This window comes from Notothenia rossii, assembly GCF_949606895.1.
Source record: "Notothenia rossii genome assembly, chromosome: 8".
NCBI lineage: Eukaryota > Metazoa > Chordata > Actinopteri > Perciformes > Nototheniidae > Notothenia > Notothenia rossii.
The window spans coordinates 64,199,993-64,217,391 of record NC_136906.1 but is presented as its reverse complement, the minus strand read 5'-3'; the positions used below and the strand labels follow the sequence as shown (position 1 = coordinate 64,217,391).

General features: G+C 41.7%; 1 protein-coding gene across 2 annotated transcripts; it reads right to left on the bottom strand.

The window, feature by feature from the left end:
* Positions 1-677: 677 nt before the first annotated feature.
* LOC307014487 (WD repeat-containing protein 26-like) lies at positions 678-17,199 on the bottom strand. 2 transcript variants are annotated; one of them, XM_079642421.1, is made up of 14 exons: positions 16,575-17,199; positions 14,494-14,593; positions 13,255-13,311; positions 10,683-10,819; positions 9,290-9,387; positions 9,009-9,189; positions 8,609-8,747; positions 6,046-6,186; positions 5,556-5,675; positions 4,720-4,865; positions 3,858-3,936; positions 3,597-3,726; positions 3,207-3,401; positions 678-3,059 (listed from the first exon to the last, which is right to left on the bottom strand). In XM_079642421.1, exons 1-14 carry the CDS (start codon positions 16,877-16,879, stop codon positions 3,034-3,036), a joined length of 1,854 nt encoding a protein of 617 aa, XP_079498547.1. In that variant the 5' UTR covers positions 16,880-17,199; the 3' UTR covers positions 678-3,033. The 2 variants fall into 2 exon arrangements, with proteins under 2 accessions (XP_079498547.1, XP_079498546.1); XM_079642420.1 differs by having other exon boundaries at positions 9,033-9,189; positions 16,575-17,018.
* Positions 17,200-17,399: the final 200 nt, after the last annotated feature.

The window sequence follows — 17,399 nt, the reverse complement described above, 5'->3', positions numbered from 1 at the left end:
AGGAACTTAGAGATGCTACAGTAAGCCCTTAGTGTCCCCCACCCGGCCCCTCCCCACCACCTGAAATAAGACATAGTTAAATCAGAAACAACTTTTTTCTGTAAACTCAGACAAAAGAAGAGTAGACACCAGGTTGCATACAGACATAGCATTTGAATGATGGGCTTTACGGAAACTCTTGTTGGGGTTTAGTGTGCGCGTTTTGCTTCAAGTCTTCTGAAATAATGTCGGGTATGGAAGAGGAGTCCATTCTGCAATCCAGGAAATAAAGATGGAATTGTGAATTTCAGACCATGACACACATAAACCTACAAAAAAACACCAGCGTGCCTCGAGTGATTTGGCTTTGATGAGGGTCAGATCCATCAAAAATGGCACACCAAGAGAGATATTCCGCTCAAATACACAAACATGCGATGAATTAGAACTTCACATGAAGGAAACTCTTTAAAGGCGAGGTGTGGATAAGTTTGAACCTGATTTGATTGTAGGTAACACACTTTCTAATAAAAACTCCTCCCACTAAAGCTGGCATGGGTGTTACTGTGCATATTCATTTGTAAGAATAGTGGTGGATAAATGCAACTGAATACAAAGGAACAAACAAAACATAGATTATAAAAGAAAGATAACGAAGGGGGGGTTATGAAGACCACAAAATAAATGAGGACTCCAAATGTCTGGTTATATTTTAATATGATCATACAGGGATAGAGGTCAACCAAAAAAAAAAAAAAAATGATATAATGTGAACAAAAAATTTAAGTAACAAAAAAGTTCAATAAAAACAGACAGAAAAGCACTGATTTTAAACATGTTTTACTGTATATCAGTCTGTAGCAAATAGTCATTACAAACCCTGAAAAAAGGGAGGAAGAAAGCTTTGAATGGTGCACTGACCACTGAATAACTTGGCTGGAGAGCAAAAAAAGGGAGGGGGTGTTAATGCTGAATTCTCTCTTAAACTCCATGTTCTATGCCTTACATGTGCGAGGTTTCCTTTTTATAACGTCTATAAGATGATCAGTCACTGCTTTTGGGTGCATAGAGGCGTAGTGAGGGTTCAAATCCTTTAGCAATCTCCAGTTAGGCTTTGAGTCTTTGCCAATGCAACCTTTTAAACCATCGGAACGAAGTGTGTTGACCATAAGGCTATGAGAAGCTTATGGATTTATGCCATTGTAGTAGAGCAAAAAAGACCACTCAAAGTGCAGGGGGGGTTTCATACATACTGAAGGTCTGTGTGCAACTGTATGAACAGGAAGGCAGTTGTGTGTGAGTGTGTGTGTGTGTCTGTGTGTGTGATAAATTAGGATTACAGCACTCTCCAATGTGGGCTCAGAGAGTGGTTCTGCATGGTGCCTCTTCTCTCTAAAGCCACTCTAACTACTCGCCCAATAATAATTAACTTCTCCTAGGAAATGACCCATTGCAAATAACATGACAGATTTACAGCTTTTTTTTTTTTAAACACGTCTCACTATTTAAATGACCTTTTTTTTCACCGCAGAGTCGATTGCCAATAATTCGGTGCTTTTCGAAAGCCACGTGGTAAGGAGAAAAACTAATTATTAAGTAAAAAATTAAAGCCCCGCATTAAAGAAAAATGTTTTTTTCTTTTTTACAAAATGGCTCTCAAGTATTCTTTGTTCCACAGATAGAGGTCCCTATGGGGCTTTGGATAACTTAGAATTTTAAAATCCTCTTTACAATTTTACTATGGGATTAGGAGCATAGGGAAGGGGGGGTTAGAATTCTCTGCTGGTGTGAATTGAACAAGCATACAAAAAAATAAAAAAGAATGCGGCAACTACAACCTGCACCCACAAGTGTCAAGTCTCACACTAATGTGTGCATGCATAATCGCCTTCACTCACTCTCACACACTCAAACCGAGAAGGGGCAGCAGTCACCAACGTGCAATCCGAATTCCACATGTGAAAGCGTGTCTTGGGAGAAAAAAGGGGTAGTATGTGTCCCCAAGGTGGGAACACCACCTCAGCGGTGATATGTAACCTGTGGATCCCTTCGTCCATCTCCTCTTGGGCAGATGTAACATGGTGGTGCGGTAGCTAGCTCAACAGAGGGGGATTGGGGGGGGGGGGGGGGGGGGGGGGGGGGGCGGGGACTGTCCTTGTTAGAATTTAAATTAAGGAATAAAAAGTTTGTTTTCCTAATGTCCAGAAACACAAAGTGGAATCTCACGCTGGAGCTTTCCACTGGCACTACTTGAGCTAAGATTCACCTCTTTAAATGAGAATTACGCTATGACTATCATAAAAAAACTCCGACTTTTAGCATAGCCTTTTTTTTTTTGTGTGTGTTCTTTTGTCAGCTGGTCGAGTGTTTTTCTTACGGTGGATTTTTCAGCCTTTGTCCAACGAGTCGAATGCGAAGAATATAGCAAGAGCGTAGGGGGATTGGAAAACAGACATACAGAAGAGTCGCTATATCCCCCCTTATGCAGGATCTTCCCCCAAAAAACACCCCACCCATATCGATGGAGACATTATACAGGTAATGTGAGAGACAAACAGGCAGATGTAGTCCAATGATAGACGGCTGGTCTGCGAAGTCTGTCTGGACGCATCACGGGGACTTGATGTGCTCCGAGCTCCAGGTGGAGGTGGGTTTACTGGAAAACACTGCGAGGGCTCGTCATGTCCAGGGACCATGAGTCGAGATTTGGGGGGGGGGGGGGGGGGAAAGGAACTTTTGAAGGAGGAACAGCCGTTACAGATCACCAGTGGATGGCTGCCGTATCCCCGCTGGTTTTCCTCTGGGTCAGGTTTTTGGAAGAGGACCTGAAATTGTCCGTCATAACCTCCACCGTTTTTTGGGAGACAACGGCCAGTCAGGAGACACATTTTTCTCGCTTCTGTTTTCCTTTTTTTTCTCTTGGGTGTTTTTTTCTTGTTTGTTATTCTCCTCTTTCTTCAGTTTGGTGTTGGATTTTATTTGCCCGATTTCATTTCATTGTTGGGTTCGTGGATTGCGATCAGAGAGAGACGTCATCTGCTCCGTAAGTGACCATCAACTGTCCATGTTACTGCAGTTTTCTGAGAAGAAAGGAAAAGAGATTGGGTAAATAAAGACGTATAAAAAGTTGTGAATTCCAGAATATCTAACACAACAGAAAGTGCAAAATCTCTCCTAACTCAAGTTTGGGTGTTGGAAACTATGGGGAAACCAAATTTGGCATTTACCGTTGAGCCCGTCCGCCTCTTGTGAGTCGAGGAAGGGCGCAGGGCCCCAGACGCGCACTGTGCCGTCATCAGAGGCGGACGCCAAGAGCCCCGGGATGACCGGGTTCCAGCTCACACAGTTAACGGTGCGCGTGTGACCTGTTAGCTCAGCGATGGGAAGTTCACCCCGTCGGTGCCAGATGTACACTTTGTGGTCTGTGGAGAAGAGATTTAAAGGAAATAAAACCAGTGGCAGTGGAGATATTGTGAGAACACATGGATAATGTTATGGAAAATATAAAAAATATTTAAGAGGACGCAAGATTCTTGACTCTTCAAAAGTTCACAGAAGGAAAATATGGTAATATAGTTTACAAATCAACAGTTATGGTGTTATTACTGTGACTCTACCTTCGCTGCCACTGGCAATGAAGTCTTCGTTGTGTCCTCCAAAGCAGGAGTGGATAGTGTAGAAGCCCTGGGTCACACCTTGGTATTTTCTCACCAGCACCCGGTCCTGAAGGTCCCACAGGTGCACTCCCTATGAAAACGTTGTCGAAGAAAGAATAGCCTTTAAGCGCTGAAACGTCTTGCATAGTGTTTTGCAGAAAAGTGCACTTTAGTAGCGAATAAACAGATATTAGTGATGGCAGAGTTGGTCAGAAAGCTTACCTGAGTTGCTACATTTAACAAAGCTAATCTTCCGTTCTTTGAAACAGTAAAAGACATGATAGGGTGGTCCTCCTGGACTCTGTGAAGGACATGTAAACAAGGCACAAGCAGTCAGACATCTTATTAAATAATGGAAGTATACTAAATGTGTAGGACAATGGAGGAGACACTAAAGATGAATAATAATAATAATAATAATAATAATAATAATAATAATACACATCATCAGGAAACTTCCCCAGTTGATTTCTTACATAAAGAAGTAGTATCTTATCTGTGTCAATTTGTATAAACTTTTTGTTGAAATATTTTATTTCAATGGGTTTAATATTTGCACAGGGGGACATTTGAATACCTCTAATCAGAACATACTGTCAACAGCCATAACAAACACCTCTGTAAAAACCCTCAAAATATAATTACATACATTTTGAAAGACACTACAGAGTAATAGGATAAACACTAATAAGAATCACCAAGAAATGTCCAGAGCTGGTTTCTTACCTTAAAATAAATATAAATCATATTATTATTAATATAAATACTGGGATGTAATAGAAGTTTTCTGAAGTGTTATGTTTAAATGTGCAATTGAGACATGATCTAGCTTTTGGTGTTCTTTGGAGAAATATACAGACACAAATAGACAAAGAGAAGTAAAATAAGCACCTAAATGTGTTTTTGGGATAGTTTCTTGTCAGTAGTTTGAACGATGACATACATTTTTTGTATTTAAAGAAAAACCTTCATTTTTGCTTTACCTCTATTGGCTAGCATTCATTAGCAAAATGTTGTATTTTCGACTTCTAATTGAACCATATAGATATACCACAGAAAAGGAAATAGAAGGGCTGCCACATACATGTTTCTGTCTGTAAGGTCCTCAAAGTTGTACCCCCGGATACGTTGGTGTGTGTCGGAGGCCAGCACTGCTCTGCCGTCGCCCAGGCACCACAAGCACTGCACTCTGACGCCCTCCCAGGAGTCCAGCAAGTTACCGTCCAGGTCCTGAAAACAGAATGCAGCGACCTCAAAACTCATTCTCAACAGGGAGATGAAGACACGGACACAGTATGGCCTCCCTATTTAATCTGGTAGATGATCTTATTGCTTTTCGCAGTTTGCCAGCTTCTTAAATGAGGGTGGAACAGCTCAAAATGTTTCAAGCTTACTGATATTGACAGACTTTATTAACTAAACATAGACCTGGTCATGCACAACACACAGGCAACAAAATATGATAGAAAATAAAGATTTTTATAGGTTCCTCAGGTTCATGGCTAGAAAAATCAATACACAGAAATATCTAATTATCTTGGAGTGGTCTGCTTAAGGTCAGAACAACACTTGAGCAGCAATATATATATAAATATGTAAGACTCACATACAGTGACTAGCCCTTTTTTTTGACGCCCTCACCTGCTTCCAGCATTGATTAAATACAGAGAGAATCCATAACTCTTTACATTTTATATTGTTTTTTTCTATAGAACTATAGAAATAAATATGTTTACTGTTGATGTGTATACTGTATATTTACAGTTTGGTCTTACTTCATAATATCTCAATTTGTGATAATAAAAAAAAAGGGCATCCATCCAATTGTTAAAAGGAAAACGGACAGATAACATCGGAGCAGATTTACTGGTCCAAACACATCAAAGCGATACTGTTCAGGTAAACAAGTCAGTCACTTACACACTGATAAAACTGCCCCCTCTGCCCTCCGGTGACGAAGCGCTTGCCGTCGGGGTTCCACGCCACACTGGTCAGACTGTCTTCATGGGACTGGGACATTTTGGTCCGCAGCTCCCCCGTCTGCTCATCGAGGGGATTGTCAGAGATAGTGGGAAAAACAGAAGAGGAGAGAAATATGGGGGGGGGGGAAGGGAGACGGTAAGAAAAAACATTAAGTAGGAGCGGGGGAGGGGTGGATGAAAGCAAAGTAAAAGGGGAGGGGAAGGTCATTGAGTACACACAGCCTACAGAGTGTCTATGGGAGGCTTAAGGCCTGTTCTTCTGTTCCGCTTGTTTACTGAATTTAAATTAGACCGCTCAAGCCTTTGACATCCATGCTTTAGTGCACTGAAAAATGTCCCGAGCTGGCCTAGGGAAACACGGTTGGTTAAGAGGTATCACAAGTACAGGATTATGCACTGTGGGGAGTGAAACGAAGGGGAAATGTTACCTGAACGTTCCAGAGCCACAGCTCGGAGCAGTCGTCAGGTCCACAGGCGATCAGGTACATGTCGTCCGGACTCCAGGCTAAGTAGGAGACGCCGTACGCGTGACCCTCAAGGGTCCGCAGCAGCTTTAACTGGTGGGTCTCCTACACAGAGACAAGAACAAGAGGTTAACGGTGACATTGTTTGTGGTGCGGCTAGGGTTGCACATGTATACACCAAAGTCATAGTGCATGTTCCAGGAAATTAAAACGATTTGGGACGGCTCCAAAAGTATATAACTGAGTCAAATCTGTGTGGCAATTAGTTCTTCTTTCCATTTTAAATGTGGACTAAATTCAAACAAATATTTGAAAAGGTTTCCAACAAACATTAAAAGACCCTGGAGGAGGAGAAGCCACTTCTGTGAAATGGACGCAATTTGTCCCAAAATGGTGGTTGTTATCTGGTAGATATGAGATAAACGGACTCCTACTTTTATAAAAACCAGTGTTCCTTACAAAAAGAGAAAACCAACTAAAGTTAACGGTGCAATAAAACTATTAATAAATCCAAGAAAATAACAGACTTCCTTTAAAGGCCTAAGAGTAATAACTTCTATAAATAATATCTTGTAATCTAAGATGGAAGTTAAAACAGTTTCAAACTTGTGTTTATTTGAATTAAATGTCATACTAAATTCTTAAAAAGTTATAAAAGTTCTTGGAAATGCCAAAAGAAACATGCCTGCAAATGCCCAGGTGCCTCATTTTGCGGTGCGTACGTTCAAAAGATTGCGCTCTGACCCATGCGTACGCACTAAGCACAAAAACGGGAGAGACGAGAAACTGCGACACCGTTGGCAGAAGGAAAAATGGAGAGAAATATGTGCAAATAATACCATAAATAAAATGTTACCTCATTTATCATATATGAAGAATTCATTTTCAAACATTGATTAAAGCCAATCTTAAAATGATTAAACAAACGCCTGTTTGAGACTCCTCAGTGCGCACAAAAACACAACTGAGAGAAATAAATAAATACGGATATGTTATTTAAGACCACCTCGAATATGTTGTGTTAATGTTATGAAATGTTTTCTCATAAATGACGCGGTAAACAGGAGGACAGAATTACGTCTAAACTGACGCCGTTTTGTATTTCTATATGTTGTATAGATACGAGCATGGTTTTATATACCATCATGTTTAAATCATGTTTTATGCCGTTTGCTAAGACTTGATAAGTCGCTCGTAAAACACAGGAGATATGGAAACTAAGAACACCATATATTTGGTAGATTTGGCAGCTGATATAACTCAACACATTAGTTTTATTTCCTTTAACCGGTGGGGGGGTTGAGGCACAGGCTTCAGTGGAGACAGTGCAGCGCACAGCTGATCGACAGCTGGAACACAAACCACCAAATAAAAAAAATAAACATGAATTGACTCCACTCCGCAGGGATCTCCCGATTCTCATCATGGGGGGGGGGGGGGGGTGGGGGTTCTCCTTATGGGCTCAGAACAGTCTCGTAATACACACATGCACACAGAAGGATTCACACTTGTGTTTTTCAATGAACACACAAATGTGTTCCGTTTCATATCCCGGTATATGTAAATAAAATCCAAATACAGAAAAAGGTTTTACATATGTATTTTTGATCCTCACATATTTGTTTTCCGTATGAATCCCCTGAACCTGCAGACACAAACCACTTTCTGTGCATGGATCGCTGTGCATTCGTGTGTGGGTTTTTTGAGACTCCCGTGACGCTCACCCGATTCGTACTTGCAATTGTTTCTATCTATAGCCAATCAGATGTCTCCTCAATTCTAAGCCAATCACATGAGCGCACGGAAAACAAATATGTGAGCATCAAAAATACATATGTAAAACTTTTTTCTGTATTTGGATTTTATGTATATGAAACGGAACACATTTGTGTGTTCATTGAAAAACACAAGTGTGAATGTGTGCATGTGTGTATTACGAGACTGTTCTGAGCCCATATCTCCTGTCCCCGGCACAAACACACTGCCTGTTATGTGTAATTTGTCGGATCACTTATTTATTTATGTTGGTGACGATCCGACCTCCATGCTGCTACCACCAACTGCATCCACCAAACAATATTATTTATCTCCACCTCCCCAAAATAACCAAAATCTGACACGGTGTGAGATGTCTTTTAGCTGTTCTGTCGTCATTTCCTGCGATCTTCTTCATGCAGTCAGTCAAAATGAATGAATGAATGGGCGTTTATAGGCAGATATGGGTGTTACGTGAAGCCCGCAAAAGCTGCGCCGCATTTCAAGTTGAATGTAATTTATAAAAAGGGAAACCGGCGTAGGACGTGCCGCACGCAAGTCCTACGCCGGTAGGCAGTGTTTTATGAATCGGAAAATGTCAAAATGTATTTGCTTTGTCCTACGTAAGCAACCTTCCCACGTGAATCCTACGCAAGGCTTTATAAATGAGGCCCCAGGCCACACAATTCCTGCAGGATTATTTTAGCTGTGGACAAGGTCATAGAAAATAAAAGCAGCATGTGTATTTTTAGAAGTTATTTATTGGACTTACCGGGTCCACTTGCCAAATGATGACCGTAGTGTCTTTGGAGCCAGTGGCTAGTTTGGTGCCGTCATTTGAGAATTTGCAGAACCACACCTCGTTACAGTGCTCTGTGAGAATCTGTTGGGTGTAACAGGGGAACTGCTTCCTGTGTTACGGAGAGAAAATCTTCATTGTGTGAGTCTGAAACAGCAGCTTCCATCAGCTTATATCTCAAGTCATTAAATGCACAGCAATGATAAGAATAGAATAAGAGCAGTGCAGCCATAAACAGATGCTGAGGGCAAGACATAAAAGGAATAAGACTTCAGACACAGAAGACAAACACAAAGCAAGCGTTTCAGTGCTTATGCCTCTACAGGAGGTCAACTGATACATAAATATAAGATGCTGCAGTATGATCATTTACCAGTGAGGGCTATGCAGTACAGACCTGCTGCAGACATGATCGAGGAGGAGAGAGACCGAGTCCAGACTGCTGTCCAGCTTGGTGTTGTGATAGAGGCAACGGTCCCTCTGCAGCTCCACAGCTTGCCGCAGCAGTGTCTGCATCCTCCGAGGGGGCAGCATCACAGAAGGTGGCAGGTACGCTACAAAGAGAGATAAAGGAAGACACAGGGGTTATGTATATAGTGGCAATGAAGTCAGGAATGTGTGTGTGAGCTCTTGGGTCGACAAATGTCTCCTCACTCTGTAGTTTGTCCAGCAGTCGGCAGCGTGAGGCGGTGCCCTTGCCCTCCCACTCTGCCTTAGCCTTCAGGTCCTCAGCATGGCTGCACATTAGGTACCTGCAGGAGGACACAAGCACACCGCTCAGAAATAAAAACACAAACAATGAAATGACCATCACAACAAAAATAAAAAACAAGCAAGTTACATTTTGATAAGAGCAAGAACACAAGCTAGTATTAAACTATTCATATAATGAGAGGGAAATGCCACATTTCCATTGCGTGCTAGCACCCAGCGAGACTTGTTTTTTTTGTAAGTAATTTTCTTGATTTATTTTTCCACTGCAGATATTACCCACTTAAGGTAGGGATACTCTCAGCTAAATGTTCATAGTGATGGCATAGGAAAGAAGTGGTGTGTTCCTTCATTGAGACTTTCATCTGCAATTAAACAGAAAAAACGTCTGCACTTTAGTAAAACACACCACAACGTGTGAATAATAATAAATAAATAAATGTATGGCTGCTATTAACAGTAGCTTGGCTGTTAAATAATGTCTGGTTTGTGTCAATCCTCTATGACCAGTCAGTGGTCTGCAGTGTTATTACTTCACCTTCTCACTCGACCGAGGTAAAATTAAAAAAGTTTCAGGTACTGTTAAAAACTTTAGCCGATTGGAAACAAAAAAGAACCTCTCCAAGCTAGTTGAGCCGTGCCAAACCATAGTATGCAGTGAAAATGTGGCTACTAACAAAGTACTACATCACGAACAGACTGAATACAAACAAAAACAAACATTGAATGAAAGTTCTAGACGTGTGAAAGGCAGTTTTTGTTTTAGGAACTAGCTCTCAGAAAATGTAAAGACAGAGTCAAGGACACATTCTGACACAGCTGATTGATCAGGCTAACGGATCAATAGATTACACTGAGTGACAGTCTGTTACCACAAACAGGCTTGTCGGCAGTGTAAGGGTGATCAATACAAACTAATTGATTAGGTAATGGATCACAGGAATGTGTTTGGGCAACGCGTATGGATCTGACCAGGGATTAGAGGATCCTTCAGTTACTGACAGCTTTAGAGTGTATTCCAGAGGAAGGTACAATTATTAACTAAAGATCATGGATAAATATTGAGACAAGCCATTGATTTTAACATGGTAAGCAATGTCCACAAGCACAGTTAGGACAAAAACAAGAGCTGGGGTAAATACGGAAGCTAGTTCTTAAAGACCACATGACTATTATCAATAATGACACTTTCCCTGACTGTAGAAGATAAATACCCAACAAAAGAATCAATTTTATGGTGAATTTGACTGGTTTGAACTTTTACTGAGTTTGTAGATGTGTCTGGTAGACTGGTTGGACTTGGATGACTGTTATGACACAGAATCAAACTTCGTACCCGCTAAGTACATGGATGCGATCTGTGTTGTACTTGAGGGGTGTCAGCTCTCCCCGGAGCACCTGCAGAGCCTCCAGGACTTTACCATCCTCCAGATATTCTAGGTACTTCTGTTGTAGCAGCAGGAACTTCATACGCTGAGGAGAGGAAGAGATACATAAGTACAGAGAAGATCATTTATCAAAAATACAAAGGAAGGAAGACAATAATAACAACTAATCTTATACAACGGTGTTAGGTATGCCTGTGATAATGATAAGAACAATAGAAGCTAGTACCCACAATTACAGAAGGACACAAAAAGCTTTGATTAGCGAACAAAACTAATAATAGTGATAGCATTGTGCAGACATAATTTACACATGAAACCAATGTCAATAAGGTTATGACGATAGCCTTCTTCCTTTACATGGAAGACCATTAACAAGTGTTTACAGAGTCTCTTATCTCCGGTCCCCAGTAGGAGCTGAAGTACAGTTAAATGTACCGCCCAATAACATAAAAAACACTCGCCCATAAAAAGTCTACAAATAAAGAGTGACAGAACACATACAGCTCCTAAAGTAGACCTGCTGAATAAGTAAACTGGCAACTAGAACGGCAGAGAAAAAATAAATGTTGACAATGACAACAAAACCTGCTACAACTCAAGACCTAAAATGGCTACCCATGTTGTACAGCTGAAAATCAACAGCTGCAGCCATTTGGTCAATAACCCAGCTGGTGAAGGCAGTTAAACCGACTCCTGACACAGAGCAGCAGCTTCTTGATTGAGACACACGGGACTGTTTTTGAAGCTTATCTTGTCCGCTAATTAGTATGCTACGTGGGGCTGATTGGCCAGAGCTAAGTCCCATTTCCAACTAATATGATGCAGTGTGTACCATTTTAGAAATATAGTATACAGTATACATTTTGGTAGTTGGTATAATATACACAATGCATTAATAAGTTGTTTTAACAGCACATAAAAGCCTTCCAAACTGCTTATTATGATATCTGCAGTTTTTTCCTTCTAAAAACTGTTTATTTTTTCAAACATTTTTGTTCCGAGCCATAGTTTTACCATCCATTAGTTAGGGTTTGGGTTGCCTTTTTTCCCTCGGTATGCCATGCATTGTGGGACAACAATCGTAGCTTAATGCCACTCAGAAATAATATAAAATTGGCAGGCATACTTTAATCTATGAGAAGTTAGTGCACCTAAGATTAAATAACTTTTCAATTTGGAAGAAGTACATACTCAAATTGGGATATAGCAATGGTTATACTCTTGCAGTAACACCCAAATTAAAAGTTGTTTAAAAATTCTTATAACAATGGAATTGCTCATAGTAAGTATTTTAAAGGTCCCATGTCATGCTTTTCCGGTTATTACCCGTCCCCTTGTGTGTTATGTAGCCTTTTCTGCATGTAAACAGTCTGCAAAGTCCCAAACCCTCAAAGTACACCCTGTAGCGAGTAAAACTCTAACACAGAAAAGACCTGTCTATGCTGCCCCAGAACGCCTCGTTGGAGATTTTTCTTTTTCCATTTTTGTTCTTCCTGAGTACAGTGACGTGACCATACCCAGGTCCAAATGGACCAATCCGTGGAGCTCCTCACACACACACTCACTCAGCCTTATCTTTTCTCAGCCGCGGCTCCGTGGATCTCCACTCACAGTTTGCCACACACTGAAGTGTGTGTGTGTGTGTGTGTGCTCAGGCTGAGTTCCACGGTGTCTCGCAGACCCCACGCAGCAACCAGGAAACGACACCAGTAATCAAGCTCACACTGTCCACTCCTCGAGCGGAGCAGCGAGCCCTGCAACGTCCCACCAACACGGCACCCAGTCCCCACGCAGCCTTCTCATCTGTTTGTCCTTACTGGTGTCATTTTCTGGTTGCTAACAAATGCCATTGTAACACATAAACACACATCAGAGCACAGTGATCTCATAGGGAGGGGGGGGCAGGAGCTCCAACAAGGCGTGTAGGACAGAGAGTGTACATATACTATACAGAGATGCTGTATGAGAAAACCAATGTGATTTTGGAACATTGAACAATGTAAATCTATTCTAGTAGACCTCAACAATGGAATTATGATCAGTAGAAATGGCCATGACATGGGACCTTTAATACACACATAAGAAATTAAGATTTTCAAGTCTCCATTTATATGTTTAATTAAAATTGATTGTGACAATGATATATAATAAATAAGATATTTAAACATTTAAAAAGGAACTTGTCAGTTATCTTCAGTGGACAATGTGTACAAAGGAGAAAAATATGTTTTCTGTGCTTTAATTTATTTGTTATTGATATACTTTATCTTATATCAGTAGAGCTCTAGATACATATAATATATTAATAAAGATAATAGGCCTATTTGATTGTATTAGGTTTAATCAGCGTTTTGCTTGAAATCCCTAATAGTAACGCGGTGTCCGTACTGCAGCTATACTTTGCGAGGCGTCATCCAGAACGTGTGAGCTTTCAGTGAACCTGCGGCCCTGCATTATAACGGTAACTATTCGAGAACCTCCAGACTGGCCGTCATTCAGTTCAGTTGAAGGGGAGCTTACCACAATGGCATTGGGAGAATGCATCAGTGCTCTCAGCTCATTGAGATCATTCTCAGCCTGGATCAAAACAAAGGGAGGGTGATGGAGGGGAGAGACAGAGAGAGAAATGGTTAGCTCAGCAGTTTCCATGCATACACAGAAAAAAAACACATGAGCGGTAATACAGTTCTTGTGCTCACTTCCTTGTTCAAGATGATTGAAAACCGACTTCACCAACGGACTGATGTCTATATGCTGTGATAAAATTCTAAATGATATAACACCCGTAACAAAAAACGATTTCCCTGATCCATGATTGGTTATTGGAGAGTACAAACCAATTCCACCACAATCAAAAAATAAACCGCCGTTTGGCTCAACTCTGGTGCTAATTTTCAGTCCTGCAGTTCTGGCTTAGGGTAATTATTCCAGAGGACACACAAGACCATTTGTAATAAGACGTGTGCTTCAATAGGCTCTAATATGTTGAAATTAGTCATCTCCAGCGATAAAGGGGTAATCAAGCCGAGTGTAGATTTAGGAGCCAATAGCGCCAACACGTTTTACAATGTGCTAATATAAACCTGATGATTTCGCGATACCTAAATGATCATCCAAATGGAGCCCTGGCAACATGCTGCAATAATGCCTGGCTATGATTATAGTGTTCTGATAAACTATTATTGTGATCTTGAATTAAAAAAAATGGGCAGAGATTGGGATGTGTGCCTTGTTATGTTGCTATAAAAATGACAGAAATGGTTTCCTGGAGTAGGCTTTAAAATAATGAGCAGTTTTATTCCACTATGTACTGTTACATAATAATTCAAAACCCGATGAGTAACCACCTGAAGTCAGATTTTTCCCTGAGCTAAATATTAGTATTGAAAGTAGCCGATTAAATGTTGTGTCAAATATAATACATGACCCGTAATACATTAATTATGCAAGACTCGAGTAAAGAAAGCTATGCGCTCTGCAATTGCTAGTTTAGGTGACAAATGGCACTTCAACAGTAAGATCTGTTGGTCAAGAAAACAGTTTAATTGGTACTCATCAATAAAATAGTATGAGTTTCTACAACTGGGGCCACTTTGTTTATGCTTTCCAAACAGGAATCATGTGTTTCCTATGAGACAATCTTCACAAATAAATGTAATAGAAGAAGTTCAGTACAGACAACAGATCACTAGGAAGTTCCCCGATCTCCTGTTTATTCATGTGCGTGCCATTATGTAACCACGGTAACCCAAAACCAACCTTGTCCCACTCCCCCTCCATGACGTGGTTGCGGAACTTGGTAGCTGAGGAGTGTTCCAGTCTGCAGCCCGATTCCTGCATCAGCAGGTCCACTGTCTGACTGCAGAGACACAGATAGGGGGGGGGGGGGGGGCAGTCAAAGTTAGGCATATAGACACAAGACAGGTAGAATGAAAGAAAGGGGAGGGTAGCTTTCAAATGAAAATTCAATGACGAGTTCAACTTGAGATTTAAGTGGCAAGATAAGGATTTGGGGATTTAAGGAGCAATTCTGGACTTTAAAAAAAAAAAAATGGGAGCTCAGTCTGGTGAGAAAATAAGCTCATGATTAAATGAAGTGCAAATTCTAGGCAGATCACCCAACTTATTTTGATTATCGTATCACCTTTGACATTTCATCACTGTGACTCAGCCATGTTTACCAAAAGTAAATAGGCGAGTAGTTTGGAGATCAGCAATTTAACACTCCAATAGCAAGAGCGTCATTAGCTGACAATAGAAAGAAAGCAATGTCATGGCCAACAGTGTCTGGAGAAAGCCAGCCCCCTGCAGGTATGAGGATTATTTGTGTACAGTGGGCCAATGCTAACATAAACAGAGCCTCCACTGCAGTTGACATCATCCTCTCAGTCAACCATGAATAACCATCTATCCAAACACCACCTCTGTGCTAAAACACAAATAAGACTGCCGAGATATGAGCGAGAGAGATAATGAAAGTGGGTTTGGGATGGGGGTGGTGGACACCTTCAGCATGATGACATCATCCTCAGGTATCAATGGAGTGGCGCAGCAGCAGCTCTGTGGTGAGCCTCTCATCCAGCTGGCTGCTACACTGATTTATCTTGCATTGAAATGTAGAGGCTCTTCTCCATTCCAGGCAATGTCATGTCCCCCCCCTCCCTGACCCAGCCTCTTTGTAAATATAGCGATGTGTTTTATAATGGCTTTTTAAACAGTTTCCCAGCTGGATACCAGAGATATGCGGATGTCAGTGACTACTAATGCCACATTGAAGAGGAGGGCTACATTTCTTGAAAACCTCATAGTGAAACAGCTGGTAGAAAGTGCATTCTTCAGCTGCAATGAAACCAACAGATTCTGCTCAATACAGATCCAACTGTCGCCTACGGTATCGACTGCTGTCTTTAAATAAAAACACACGCGTCAGTATTTGTTACAGACTCTTGACACGATGCTCCAACACGGTGACAGCGACAGAAAAATACATACATGAAGCTAGAGAGGAAGTTATGATGATCGTGAGATAGATGCACAAAACGGCGATTAATATGATAAATGTAACAACTTGACAGCCCAGGATGTGCAAATGGTGCATGTGAATTAATAAAATAACCAGGACAGTTTTCATAACCATGCTAGTTATAACAGTGTGACCGACCTATTAATGATCCTCCCACACGGTCTTGCAAGAACCATATTGTTTTTCCCGAGCTGGAAAATTAAGAAAACCACCATCGGGGCAAAAACCGACGTTGACAAACCGCACATTAACATTTCCTCCGCATTTTCTTTGCAATAGCATCAAAACGCAAATACGTACACTGCAAACTCGATAATCCTGCTTGTGTACTTAATAAAGAAGCTAAATCAACGTTACCCATTAGCATGACATTATGCTTGACAAACCATAACATAGATCTTTAAATAACGTTAGATGATGTAATGCATTTGTGCAAAAACGATTAAACGCATCATGGTGTAAATTACATATAACACTACTTAAACGATGGATGGATGTGTTAGGGAGACAAATGTCAAGCTTTGTTTTATTTGTGTGTAAAGGTTTAATGTCAGGACATAGCAGCCTAAGCGCAGGCTAATGCTGCTAGCTTCCAAGCTAACTGTTATTGTGCAAGATGGACCCCTTCTTTCTACCAACTGCCGAGCTCACAGGCGAACTGCCCCATCCCCCCATGTTTGTGTCTGTCAGCGCACTAACAGCGCTTTTACCATCTGTTGTTTCACTCGAAACACACGTTATGTAGATTAAACTTCATATGTTCAACACTAACACTAACCGTAGATGCTCTATTTTCCTCCACTTTGAATAAACTTACTTCAGCCCTAGTCCGTGGAGATGTTGCCCTATTAATCGGATGACATCTTCCTCCGCTTGCGATAGTCGTTTTTTCTTTTTCAGAGAACCGACCTCCGAGCCCGAAGCCGTAGGGGCCGCCGAAGTCCCCGAACCAGGCCCGGTTGCAGACCCATTACTGGTACCGACACCATTCCCGTTGTCTGTGCTGGAGAGGAGCCCATTGGAGTGGGTTCCACCAGCCGTCGATGACTCCCCGTTTTGTGCGCTGTTTAGGCAGGAGAGATCTGTAGATTCCTGTCCCTGTCCTGCACCGTTTGACTGCATACTGCTGCTGAGGTTATTGACAACACTTCGGTTAAAGTGGATGGCTGAGGTGGCTTGAGAGTGTGGAGAATGAGTAGCAAGTCCTAAGACAATTCCGGAGAGGCCTGTTACAACTGCTGAAGCCCCGGGCTCTCCTGCTCCCTCCGCCGCCGAGGCTCGGTGCTTCTTCCGCGGGGGCGGCGACGCTCCGCCGGTGTCCGAGTCGGAGGAGGAGGAAGCGGAGGCCAGAGTTTCCTCACCGAGAGCGGCCGTGGTTAGAAGCCGGCGGAGCTCCGGGTGGGAAATGAAGGTTAAGCTTCCAGATTTGAGGCCTCGTTGTCGGGCTCAGAGCGGACTGTCACTGTGGGAGCGCTGTCAGTTAGCCCGTTTTTGTTGTTGTTTCTCTCAAAACAGCTGCAGCTCTAATGGAGTGCTGACGCTCTGACGTAACCGGAAATTCCTACACTACCAAGCTTCCGGGTAGAATTATAATCACTGGGTGGCGCATGAGAACCTAGTTAGCATAATAAGTAACTGAAAA

Coding starts and splice junctions, on each gene's coding strand:
- LOC307014487 (XM_079642421.1), bottom strand. CDS start 16,879: ATGCAGTCAAACGGTGCAGGACAGGGACAGGAATCTACAGATCTCTCC. Junction 10,820..13,254: donor ATTCTCCCAATGCCATTGTG/GTAAGCTCCCCT, acceptor TCCTCTCCTCAG/CGTATGAAGTTCCTGCTGCT. Junction 3,060..3,206: donor AGAGGCGGACGGGCTCAACG/GTAAATGCCAAA, acceptor CTTTCTTCTCAG/AAAACTGCAGTAACATGGAC.